The sequence below is a fragment of the Cynocephalus volans genome, chromosome 12, assembly GCF_027409185.1.
Source record: "Cynocephalus volans isolate mCynVol1 chromosome 12, mCynVol1.pri, whole genome shotgun sequence".
In the NCBI taxonomy this organism is placed as follows: Eukaryota; Metazoa; Chordata; class Mammalia; order Dermoptera; family Cynocephalidae; genus Cynocephalus; species Cynocephalus volans.
This window is the reverse complement of record NC_084471.1, coordinates 19,657,981-19,671,262: the sequence shown is the minus strand read 5'-3', so window position 1 is coordinate 19,671,262 and position 13,282 is coordinate 19,657,981. Positions and strand designations below refer to the sequence as shown.

Sequence of the window (13,282 nt, the reverse complement as noted above, 5' to 3'; positions counted from 1 at the left end):
ATGTTGTGGCACAGTTGGGGGTGAGGGGGAGGGGGAAAGGGGTCAAGGGATGTGGGAAGGAGGAAGTATGGGGGCATGGTTGACGCCATGGCACCCCACTCATTCAGGCAGGGGAGCCCAGGGGGCTTCCAGCAGCAGCTCAGTTGTGGCTGGGCTGGATGCAGACTTCAGGGGGGCGTGGCTGAGACCCTCAGCACCATACACCCTAGCTTGGGAGCCCAGGGCACTTCTGGTGGCAGTTCAATGGTTGTCACTGGGCTGGATGCAGATGTTGGGGGGACATGGCTGAGGCCAGTGGCCCTCCCCTGACCCTGGCTTGGTAGCCTAGGGGAGTTCTAGTCCTTCTGGGTTTTATAGGTGTTCTTTGGTGGTGTTAGACCTGTACTGGTTAATATAAATACTTTGTCTCTGATGTGTGGGGTTTTTGTGTTTTCTTTCAGTTCTATGTTGGATTATTCACTATTCCCACCACTTAAACTCTGCTCTGGAACTAATTTGTTGTCCTTTGGTTACTTCTAAAATGGGGGAACTTCCTGTGGGGACCAGCACTTGAGCCCTGTGGCTGGGCTAAATTACTGCTTTGCTGCTGATTCCCTAAGGAAGGCTTTTTGTGCAGCTCGGGTTTTAATTATTGACCTTGTAAGCAGGTCTTGTGAGGTCCGGTACACCTGGGTTGTGCAGAAACTGGTCTGGGTTTGAGTCTTTTCAGTAAACTGCATCCCCTGCAGATCTGTATTCCTGACTAGTCTCCACTGAGTCGTCCTGTGCTGATTGGGGAGCACATCAGCCGTCCTTGCTGTGCCCCAACATTTCCCCAGTGGGCCTGTCTCCCCCACCCCCCACACTCCAAACGAAGTCGGGCCAGGCACGCAGTTCCCTTGCGATGACTCACTGGCCTCTGAGTGGCTCCTTTTTTTCAGTTGTCTGTGGCGCCTCATTGCTGTGTGGATCAACAGGAACCCTATTAGTGGTCTTGCTGGCCTGGGGGCCACCAAGGCCCTCTTCTCCCCTTCAGTCTCTAAGCAACTTCAGACAAAGGGCACAGCAGTGGCTTTTGCCAGCTCTTGCTCCATGTGTTCACCAGGGCCAGATTGAAATGGTCAGGGCTCAAAATGGTCAGAGTGATCCTTTCTTTCTCTCATTGTGGGTTCTCCCACCTTCATGAACTCTGTATGTCTCTCTTCCTCTTCCCCTGAGCTCTAACGGCCCTGGCTTGGCAGTCATTGCTTTTTAATAGTTGTAAATTGGTTGATTGTGGGACAGGGTGACACTGGGGACCGTCTATTCTGCCATCTTGATCAGCTTGTCCAGCATCACCTGGTCTTACGGGTTGAATTGTGCCCCCTAAAATTTACATGTTGATCTCCCAAACCCCAGTACCTCAAAATGTGGCTATATGTGGAGACAGGGAATTTAAAGAAGTAATTAAATAAAAATGAGGATGTTTGGGTGGGGCCCCAATCTGAGGAAGAGACACCAGGGGCGTGTGCACAGAGGGGCCATGTGAGAGGCAGTGAAAGGGCGGCCATCCGCAGGCCAAGGGAAGAAGCATCCCAGAACACCAACCCTGCCAGCACCCCGATCCTGGGCTTCTGCCCCCCAGAACAGTAAGAAGATAAATGTCTGTTGTTCAACCACCCAGTCTGTGGTATTTTATTACAGTAGACTTTACAAACTAACACACTGGGGAACTTGGTAGAAATGCAGATTCTCAGGCCTTATTCCTGGCCTACTGAACTGGAAACTCTGGGGGTAGAACCCGGCAAACTGTTTTAACAAGTCCTCCGGGTGATTTCCGTGCATACTAAAGTTTGAGATCTGCTGGCATAAGGTATTACTAATTCTTGGGGGAGCCAGTCCAAGAGAAAATGACACATGCCTGGAAGTAGGGACTGGTCTGCTAAATATAAACTTTCTTTTAGTAGGCTCTGAGGTCTCTGGAGAAGTCCCAAGGGGTTCCTTAAATGAGATGGTGTGTGTGACAGTGTTGTGTACATGCAGAGCATTCTGTTGACGTTAGGTGGAAGTGACTCACAAGTGAATCACGTTAGTATTCAGTCAGGTGAGGAATGCGACCCTCTGAATATTCTAACGTGAGCTGAGTCCAAGACTCTCCCTCCTCCACTGAATTTTCTGAGTCCCTTAAAATCTTGTACATTTTCCACCCCAACAATTGGAATGCTTCTTCTTTCTGGGAACTAGAGCCAGGAAATTTAATCACATTTCTCTTTTTGTCCCTGCTGCTAGGAAGCCCACAACCAAATGAGATTCTTAATCCCAGCCCTCATGTTTGTTTTTTCCTCTTTCAATCTTATATTGCACATATGTCCTTAGTTATGGTCTCTTCAAGCCCTTTTGAGAAAGAAAAAAAGGGGGGAGACAAAGGGAATGAAAGAGGGAGAGAGATTGATCTCGTAGCTCAGGTAATTGTCAGATCAACAAATCTCTGCTTTGTGAAACTGATAAAACTTGGTTGCAAAAGACCGCTGCTCCCTTTCAGTGATGAGGAAGCAAATTGTTCCTCGATAATGAGTCTCCTTCACTGATGTCCCCAAAGCTGTTAGTCCTTTGGATAGTTCCCCAACTGTGCTCAGGAAACATGTTAGTTGCTGAAAAGTTATGAGTTATGACAGTTACAAAAAATCCTTTGAGCCCTAGTGGGGAGAATGTCATCCTCTAGACAGGGGAAGCGTGGAAGTGATTTGGCATTTTTTAGGTTAGAAGTCACTGTTTTCCTGATCACAATTTCTAACGTGCTGTTGGTCGTATGAATAAACGTGGAGATTTCTGAAACAGCCCAGGCCACCATCAGAAATCTCTCCGGCCCCCTCTTGGCATTATGGCAAATAGCTCCTCTCTTCCCTGACCTTAATCCAGGTTTTTTAACCAAGGAATCCACAGATAGAACTGCCAGGGGTCTGGAGTTCTATATAAGGATTTTAATAATTTTGTGTTTTTATTTTGGTGATAATACTTTGAAAAAGTTAATCAAAGCATTTCTGGATTATCAGGCCCGCCCCTGATGACCTCGTCCTGCCGTGTGAAATCATGGTGCATGTGGTCATTGGTGGTCTTAGAGGAGCCATGTAGCTCCATTTTTATTGTCTTGGACTAATTAGAAATGGACAGAGAAAGAAAATATATAAATGATGAGCTTGTACCGAGTAAAGGTCAAATGAAGTTACAGGGTGCTGGGTTTTACAGTAACTAGGAATGAGAAAGTAGTGGGAAAACTGAGTCCTCCTGCAGCACAGTAGAGAAGGGATGCTATGATCCCAAGAGCCTGCCCTGGAGCAGTCAGCAGATTACATTTCTCGAGCAGGATTTAGTTCCAGTAAAACATCATCATCCATTATGTTAGTGTTGTTCATTTGAGTTTGCTTTTGTTTTGGTCTTGTAGTTGTATACCTGGCTTTATATTTATGCATATTTTAGTAACATTGTATGTTTAATCATTTAAATTAATACTCATCTGGAAATATTTTAAAATAAGAAACTATAAAAACAAGTTAAAATATATGTTTCGAAAAATTCAACATTAGAAGCCCAGGTGAATTTCTTCCTAAACTGCTGCGGAGAAGGAAATGGAAGAGAAAGAAACCTCAAATACCACATTTCAAAGCCCCACTGAGTTATTTTCTGCCTCTGCAATTGGATGCGAAATGACACCGTGGTATCTTTTCCATTGTTCTGCCTTTGTGGTCCTGAGTGCAGTATTAACTAGCATGCCACCTCCCTGGGGATTCAGATGGCCAGAAAATTGTCTCCAACTGAACAGAGCTGGGGGTGGAGGGAGATCCCATTGTCCCCGTTTATCTTAGTAATTTATTGCCTTCGGAACTGTCCTTAGCGATTCAAATGGCAGCACTGATGGACCCTCTTTCCTTCCTCGTCCTTACATTTCATGTAGGACAGTGTTGCTGTTTTTTTAATGGCATTGCTTAATAGCCCAAGAAGCCCATGAATGCTCCTCTTAAGGTGACAAATACATCTGCTAAGAAATTAGGAATTGCAAAGTTCAGGGTTTTCCTGTTCAAAAATAAGTATTAATTGAATTCAGTGACCTAGGGCTGACCTGCAGCCCAATTACAGAGCTGGTGAAATTTGTCTTTGAGATTCCTGGCCTTCTTTTTTGGATTTCTTCTTTCTTCTTCTATAAAACAATACATACATATTAACCACCTACTGTGTGTCATGCCTCATCCAAATCCTGTAGCAGACTTGATCTTATTTACTAAACGCTGAACCATACCTTATTTGATTTAATCGCCACCCCTGCAGGGTAGGTGGTACTATCCACATTTTGCAAATAAGGGATCTGAGGCTCAGAAGGTGAAGGCTTGTGCCCAAGATCAAACCCAGTTCTTCTAATTTCAAATCTCATCCTCTTTGTACTTCCTAATGCCCTAACATCCTTTCCTTTTTCTCATATGTAAAAATATTCTCTTATATAATGTTATCTTCTCTTATACATTTATACTTTGGTATCAACTTGCTCAAAGTTATTGATTGGATGCTTGACTCCTGTATTAGTTTCCTAAGGCTGCTGTAACAAATCACTACAAACTGGGTGCTTCAAACAACAGAAATTGATTCTCTCACAGTTCTGGAAGGTAGAAGTCTGAAGTCAAGGTGTTGGTGGAGCCCTGCTTTCTCTGAAGGCTCTAAGAATGGATCTGTCCTCACCTCTCCAGCTTCTGGTGGTGTTGGCAATTCTTGGCATTCTTTGGCTTGGAGACAAATCATTCCAGTCTCTGACTCTGTCCTCACGTGGCATTTTCTCCATGCGTGTCTCTGTCCGTTTTCTCTTCTTACAAGGACACCAGTCATTGGATTAGGACCTAGCCTAATCTAGTATGACCTCATCTTAACTAACTGCATCTGCAAAAACCCTATTTCCAAATAAGGTCACATTCTGAGGTTCTAGGTGGACACAAATTTGGGGGCAGGGGGAACACTATTAAACCCAGCATAGCCCCTATTCCAGAACTTTCTGATACCTATGAAAAATTGCAAAGTTTCGTTAGCTACAGAGGGGCCTTCCTACTTACATACCAAGTTTCCCTAAAGAGATTATTAGCTGACTCATTCATTCACTCAGCATGTGTTTATTGAGCATCTACTATGTGTCTGTCACTTTTGCAAGCACTGGAGATACAGCTGTGGAAAGGCAAAGTCCCACTTTGTGCTCCTTATATTCGACAGAGAGAATACTTTATGCCAGTGTGGTGTAGAAAGCATGACAAGGTCTGGAGTCACAAGATCCGGTTTGAGTTCCAGTTCTGCTTCTCACAGGATGACACACCTTGGGTGGTCTTGGAGCCTGTCTCAGCCTGTTTCCTCATTGACAGGATGGGAATGCTGAGACCAGTGCAGCTTCACAAATGTTAGCAGGATCTTTGTAAAATAATGAGCAAGGGGGTGCCCTGCAGATCTTTCTCAATATTATTATCCATCTGACAGATCCTCAGCCATAAAAAGAGGATTATAATAACACCTACTCTTTGGGTTATTGATTGCATTAAATAAGCTAATCAGTGTAAAGCATGTAGAGCAGTGCCTGGCACACAAGGAGCGCTCACTCCATCAATGTGGGATATCATTCTCATTCTGATATATGTGGTGCATCAGGGAAAATTGGGAAATTCTGCAGCTTGCCTTCTACATTTCTGGACATATTCCTAGTGTCACTTATACTTGGAGAGCTGAAAAATAACATCACTAGAGATTGGGGTTGATGGGGTAACCACTGCCACGAGGCATTGAGCCTTTGTGGCAAAATCTTATCAAGACAAAGTGATGCAAGGGCCCAGGCACTGAGGAGGAAGATTCTGGAAGATTCTCTGTGGGACTCAGAACAGACTACGTGGCCACCTGTCGAGCATTCTAGAAAGAACTGGGCTCTACCAACATACGAGGTGGCCAAGACCCCAGTAATCAGCTAATCTAACCTCCTCTTTCTATAGACAAGGCAGGTGAGGCCTAGAGAGAGAAGAAAGGAAAAAATAATACTGTGTGTCTACTGTGTTCAAGCCTTTCCACACAGCTCATTCTCTATAATCCTCACAGCAGCCTGAGAAGGCATGGGAGTGGTGATCTCCACTGTAGACAGCGAAACTAAGGCTAAGAGAGATCCAGACCCACATTTGGGTCATCATGATACGGAGATTGGATCCCATGACTCAGTAGCCCAGTCCTCTTTGCACATATGAGATTATTGCCCTGCCTTTTATAGTGGGGAGAAGCTTGTTGACTGGTGGCCTATGAATAACTGGAAGTCAATAATTTACCAGTTATTTGAGAGCCTCTCCTGCCCCAAGCCAGGCCAGTTTTACCAAGTGGAAATTTATTTATTTATTTATTTATTTATTTTGTAAAGATGACTGGTAAGGGGATCTAAACCCTTGACTTAGTGTTGTCAGCACCACGCTCTCCCAAGTGAGCAAACCGGCCATCCCTATATAGGGATCCGAACCCATGGCCTTGGTGTTATCAGCACCGCACTCTCCCGAGTGAGACACAGGCTGGCCCTCCAAGTGGAAATTCAAAATACGTATGAGACCCTTGCTTCTCTGAACTCTGGCTGATGGTCTCAGCATCATGTCCCAGCTATCTTTTCTAGTTCTCCTGTTTCAGTTATTTATTGCTGAGTAACAAACCACTGCAAAACTTAGTGGCTAAGACAGCAGTGAGGTACTGCTTGTCACATTCTGTGGGGAAGCTGCTGGGCAGTTCTGCTGGCCTCACGTGGGATCATTCATGGAGCAGCCGTTGCTGGGTGGCCAGCCGTCGGTGCTTCCCGTCCTCCAGGAGGCTCGCGTGGCTGTCAGGCACGGCTGGCTCAGGGCAGCACTCAGGCCACATGCAGGGGGCTGGCGAGACACTCCACTTCTTGATGGGATGAGCGTCCACGTCAAATTGCAAAGGGGCGCACGCCTCGGGAGGGGACTGACAACTCCTTCCAGATTTCCTCCGGTTATTTGTGAGGCTGAAGCAGCGAGAGCGTCCCTTTACTGTTCACACGTGGACTCTTCAAAGCCACTTGCATCACAGGGACTAGCACTGTGTCCTGGTTTGCTTCCTCCCTTGAGTGTGGGAATATCTAGTGGTGATAGCATCCAGTTCAGAGTATTGCTGGGAAGGTTAGACATAATGCATCTAAATCACAGAGTGGCTCCTTAGTCATGCTGTCTGTTGTCACCATCATTGTCATCCTGGGGACCACGAGAGGAGGCAGACACAGAGCTCTAGTGCAGGGTGCAGTGGCTTCTCTCTAGTGGCCACCAGGATATCCCTCAGGTTCCCAGGACACTCATCAGTGTTCCTAATTTAGGACCATGCCAGTAGCCCTGAGCACGGTTGAGGATGAACTGTGCAGATTGTGGCTCAGAGTCAGAACTGCATGGCCAGCTTCTTCGGTCACACCTTAGCCCAGGGCTCTATTAACTGGTTTGTTCAGGTGGCTGAAGTAATTTCACTGGTCCCTCTGCATTCTCAGGACTCCGGGGCCACCCACAGTCTGGCCCAGAGGAGGCAGTGGCTCTGGGGCTCCGAGTTCCTGTGATGCAAATGGCTACAAGACCTGAGAAAGCCAAGCATGACGTAGACTGGGGAGTTGTCCTCTAAAGGACTCTCAGCGCTGTGGGCATTCAGAGGAGGGAATGGTCTTGCACTTGTGTGCCAGGGGAGTGCATCGGGCCTTGAGGGATCATCAGGTTTATACCAGCAGAGGTGGAGAGGGGAGAGTCCCAGATGGACCCAGCCCAAGAAATGCTTGGGGCAAAAAGCCAAGAGTGGATCATTGGTTTCTCAGGAGTCCCCTTCAGTGGTGAAGGGGTGAGGAGTAGAAACAAGGTGGAGAATTGGGTTGTGCTGGACTATGGAGGGCCTCAAAAGATGCGTGTGTAGAGGGGGACTCCTTTCTTGGCATAGGGAGGCAACCAGGACACCACATTGTCTGCAGCCCCAGAGCAGCCATTCCGTATCTGATGTCCCCTGTGTCTCCATAACTGTAGCCACAATTTACATTAATTCCCTTTATGTTTGTTTATTTTATTTTTTTAAAAGTGACTGGTAAAGGGATCTTAACCCTTGGCTTGGTGTTGTCAGCACCACGCTCTCAGATGACCGGTGAGGGGATCTTAACCCTTGACTTGGTGTTGTCAGCACCACGCTCTCCCAAGTGAGCTAACCGGCCATCTCTATATAGGGATCCGAACCCGTGGCCTTGGTGTTATCAGCACCACACTCTCCCGAGTGAGCCACAGGCCGGCCCTCCCTTTATGTTTAAAAGAAGGGCCACATTGCACACTCACGCGTCATAGATGAAGGTATGGAATTAAGCCAACAATAGGGTGTCACCATTCCATAAAGGTCTCGAGTCTCTGGGTGTTAGAGACCAAGATGGTGGCAGAGCAGGGCAGAGTGGTCTCATGTTTCCTATTCCGGGTGGTCTCATGAGGACTAGTCCAGCTGGGAGTGAATGAATGGCCTTTGGGGAGAAACTTTTCATTCTTAGAATTTGGAGGAGCACACACATCCTCCCAGGCGTTGCCCCTTGACCTTTATGGAGGCTGCCAGCTCTCTGCCTGGCGCCTCCTAGACTGTGAGCAATTTAGGTTACGTCTCCTAGCGGTGCTGAGCAGAGGGCCTTGTACATCGTGAGGTCTGGTTACATGTTCAAATGGATGGATCGGTGATCCACTTGTGTCAAGTGCAAATGCTCTAGACACGTCCTGAGTTCCTGTTCCTCTTGTGTCCCCTCTGCAGCTGGAGCTCTCAAACACCGCTGTCCTGCACCAGATGAGGCGGGACCAGGTGACAGACACGTGCCGAGCCAACAATGCCATGAGCCGCAAGCGGCGGGTGCTGACCCCCAATGACCTGAAACACTTGGTGGTGGACGAGGACCATGAGCTCATCTACTGCTACGTGCCCAAGGTGGCGTGTACCAACTGGAAGCGGCTCATGATGGTCTTGACGGGCCGGGGCAAGTACAATGACCCCATGGAGATCCCAGCAAACGAGGCCCACGTGTCGGCCAACCTGAAGACCCTGAACCAGTACAGCATCCCGGAAATCAACCACCGCTTGAAAAGCTACATGAAGTTCCTGTTTGTCCGGGAGCCCTTCGAGAGGCTGGTGTCTGCCTACCGCAACAAGTTCACCCAGAAGTACAACACCTCCTTCCACAAGCGGTACGGCACCAAGATCATCAAACGCCAGCGGAAGAACGCCACCCAGGAGTCCCTGCGCAAAGGGGACGATGTCAAGTTCGAGGAGTTCGTGGCCTATCTCATCGACCCGCACACCCAGCGGGAGGAGCCGTTCAACGAGCACTGGCAAACCGTGTACTCCCTCTGCCACCCCTGCCACATCCACTACGACCTCGTGGGCAAGTACGAGACACTGGAAGAGGATTCTAACTACGTGCTGCAGCTGGCAGGAGTGGGCAGCTACCTGAAGTTCCCCACCTATGCAAAGTCTACGAGAACTACTGATGAAATGACCACAGAATTCTTCCAGAACATCAGCTCGGAGCACCAGACGCAGCTTTACGAAGTCTACAAACTCGATTTTTTAATGTTCAATTACTCAGTGCCAAGCTACCTGAAATTGGAATAAAGGGGATGGGGAGAGGGAGAGAATCGTGCTTTTTAATTTAAGATTTTTATTTGTCAAAAGAATTATATGGATATTGGGTTATTTTGTAAATTAATATTTCTTTGGGGAGATGCTGCGAGCAGCATAGTGAGAATTATTTAAAATCCTTCATAGGGAAGGACTGCTGTCTTTGCAGGGGAATAGATGGGTTGTCCTTGTTTCTAGACGTGAATACTGCAACACTGTCTCAAAGGTTTCTTTGTGTTCTGGTGAATTCCATGAATTGTGCATTCCATAAATTCTAATTAATTTTATTTATAGTTATTTAAACACAGTCTCTGTATAGATTTCTTTTTGTGGCAACAAAATTCTAATGTCTTTCCAGAAGAAATCTGTTTCATGCTTTACCTGCTGCAGCTCATTGGGGGCATGAGTGTTCTCCTCACTAACCTCTCGTGGAGTCGTGTGATGACAACCATTGTGATGTGTACGGATGCCACCATCCTTCAGACTCTGCTAGAAATAAGTAGGTTGCTACTGCATTTAGAAATATGTATCTTTGCAAGGGACTAATTCCAAACTAATTTCAATCAACCCGAAAGTCCTTTGCACTAAAGAAATGTGATGCTTTTTTTTTTTAACCCAAGGAGAGAGCTGATTGTAGCAATTTTTTCACCAGAATTAGCAGTCTGATAGAATAGGCTTTGGGGCAGAAATTTTTAACTGGCAGTGCCAGTTGTGGTGAAGGTAACGTGGCTGTTGCTTTATAGTCAACAAATATTTATTGAGCATCTACTATATTCTAGGTCCAATTCTAGGTCTTGTGGACAGAGCATTGAACAAACACATTAGTCTTGGCCCTCAAGAAGCTTTACATGGACACAGAGCATCCAGCTCAACAATTAGCAAATCCCTGCTACTCGTGGACTTCACATGAGGTTTGGACTATTCATGGGCAACCCCAGAAGGTCCATGACCCCTACAAATTTGCATTTTTCTATGGCCCAAATTTGAAAACCACATGCTTGGAGCAGGCCACTTAACTTGGTGAGTGATCCAAGCTCATTGCCCAAAAAAAGAGATGGCAAAAGTCTCCTATCATGTGCCCTCTCCAATTTATTGGTAGTGTCTGCCTTCAAGCCCCAGAATGGATTCTCCAGGCACAGCGTGGAAGAGTGCTGCGATTGATTAGCAGTGTCTGTCTTGGGTGAGGGAAGGGGAATGCTGCCTCCTACTGTCATCTGCAGCCCAACGTCCACATCCCCATGCAGAAGTGTTGTTTTCTTCTGCTTGTGACGTGGAAGTGTGAAATGCTGTGGCAGGACCGATCCATTCGGGGATTTGCAATGGTCTGGTGTTCTGACCCTCATGAAGGTCAAAGGTAGACCATTTGTACACATAGGCACATGCACACCCTCTCATGTCCTCCAGAGGCTGAGAGAGCATTGGCACGTTTGTGAATGCCATGCATGAGCGGCAAGGACAGCCTTCCGTGAGCTTAATCCATACCCCTTTCCTCTGGAAAGCTGGAAACTTCCCATTTCCTGCTCCTTGCTAATTAACATCATCTACACACGCTTCTCATTTCCAGCCGTTTCCGATGCTTCTCGGTTGAAGTTTGAGCCACATCCCTCTTACAGCTGGTGAATGAGTCGTTAGCAGATACTGTATATAATAATAATAGTTCTAATAATAGGGGAGGGTGGGATGGGGTGTGGGTAAGTTTTGCTTTTTGTTTTGTTTTTTATGCAGTTTATAGTGAAGGGGTGAGAATATTCTAAACAAACAAAAAATGAATAATTTATTCACAGATACTATTAAAATTGTATTGTAAAGCTCACAGCAAGCTCAGTGAGCAGCAACTGCAACATCTCACCAAAGAAATTATTTTATTTAATGTGAGTGAGATGTGCACCGGAGAGGGCGGCTAAAGCAATTTATAAAACGTTGTGTACCTTCTTCCAAGCTGTCTCCCCTTTGTGAAGGGCATAGCAACTATGCCCTTGATGGACAGAGATTTATGCAATGTGTTTTACCAAGTAGAGTGACAGACCTTGGCTGTCCTTGGAAGTGAGAGTCTGGACCTTATTTACAGGCAGGGAACACTGTCCTCAGAAATAGAGCTTCTGCTAATCAAACAGGTTGTACAGCATTTCCTAGTATGTGCTCTGCAGAACATGGGTTCTAGGGGACGTGGCGTGATGCAAACTAAGGGTTTGGTGGTCAGATTACCCTGGGAAACTAAGTCAGTTTCCTTTCTGCAGACAGCACTTTTCAGAGCCTTGGCTTTGCGCTGTACATTGTGAATCCCCTAGAGCATCGAGTCAGTAACATTTCCTGGATTTACATGACCGGGATACTGTATGTTGCAGATCATCTCACAGAGCTAGTTTTCCACAGAATATACTTTGGTTAGGTTGATTTAGCACATCTGAGATCTTCAAGGGTAATAACTGCCTGCCCATCCCCCCTCCAAAACAAAAAAAAACAAACAAAACAGCACCACAGTCTCCATCTGGTTTATAGCAACAGAGGTGCTTTATCAAATGAATTACATTTTACTTAAGTGCAATGGTTCTAATCCTGGACACTGCCACGGACAATGATGCCATCCCTCCCAAATGCACTGGAGGGAAGTCTTGGGTGGTGTGGACAGAAGGAAGGGGCGGGGCATAAGGCCACCGAGTGGCCCCTACTCTTCAAGCCTTAAAGGTTGTTCTGTGGGAGCAGACGATCTCTTGGTGAGTGCTTCTTCAGTTCCAGAGCCTGGGCTTGTTCACCATGTGCTTTTTGGTTTCTAAATGGAAATTCATATACATTTCCTGGGTTTTGCATTTCTGTGTCCGTCTTTGCTCGGTCGTGCAAGCTTGCTCAGTGTTACGTGCAGACGGCCTTCCTTCATCCCCTTCTCTCTCTTAATTGAGAAAGATTGTCCTCCAGGGGACAGCACATCAGTATGTTTCAGAAATGAGGGACTCTTTCTCCTCGTGTTCTGTTTTGTGTTCACATTTTATTTTCTGATAGCATAAAAACTTTTTTTAAAAAAAAATTGATTTAACTGTTTTGCAGAATGTAGAAAGTATTCTGCGTCCTTGGTTAAAGAAATCCATTGGTGAAGTGTGCCTGGAAAGCAAAAGTTAGTATATTTTAAAGAAAAATGTTTGAAAACACTTTCTATTGCGTGCTTAGCTGGAGAAAAGTACAGGCAGGTGTCCTATCTCCGAGCCACTTTTCAAAGGTGCTGCTGTGTTTTTAAAACCAGGTACAGTCAAGGTAGTATTTACAAGGATATTCCTACTTACCCTATCCCTTTGATTGGAAAACTCTAGATGATTAGCCACAAGGATTGACTCCTGCAGCTTCTCCAGATCCCCTCTGGGCCCTCCCCAGCTGGCCTGGGAAGAAGGGCATCCTGCTGACCTGTGGTGTCTCGGGACTTTCCTCCTCCCTGCCTGCCAGGTGAGCTTCATTCTCCTGCTGAAGGCCATGGGAGAGCAGTGAGCCGTGGAAAATTGTCACACCAGTCCGCCTGGTGGCAAAAGTGTGGAATCCAGGCCAATAGAAAGCTCCAGAACAAAGTGTGTGTCTCCAGCACACTTGACTGGTGGGGTCTGAACCAGTGCCAAGACAGTGATCGCAAAAGTCCCTGTTCTAACCTGGCGAAAAGCAGGGGGACTCT

At 46.5% G+C, this 13,282-nt stretch overlaps 1 protein-coding gene across 2 annotated transcripts in view; it reads left to right on the top strand.

Annotated features, from left to right (window-relative positions):
- Nucleotides 1–9,624, top strand: part of CHST11 (carbohydrate sulfotransferase 11) — a 266,953-nt gene extending 257,329 nt beyond the window's left edge. For both annotated transcript variants that reach the window (XM_063076373.1, XM_063076372.1), the window contains exon 3: nt 8,770–9,624. In XM_063076373.1, coding sequence (XP_062932443.1) covers nt 8,770–9,624 — 855 coding nt within the window. The remainder of the gene's footprint in view (nt 1–8,769) is intronic.
- Nucleotides 9,625–13,282: the final 3,658 nt, after the last annotated feature.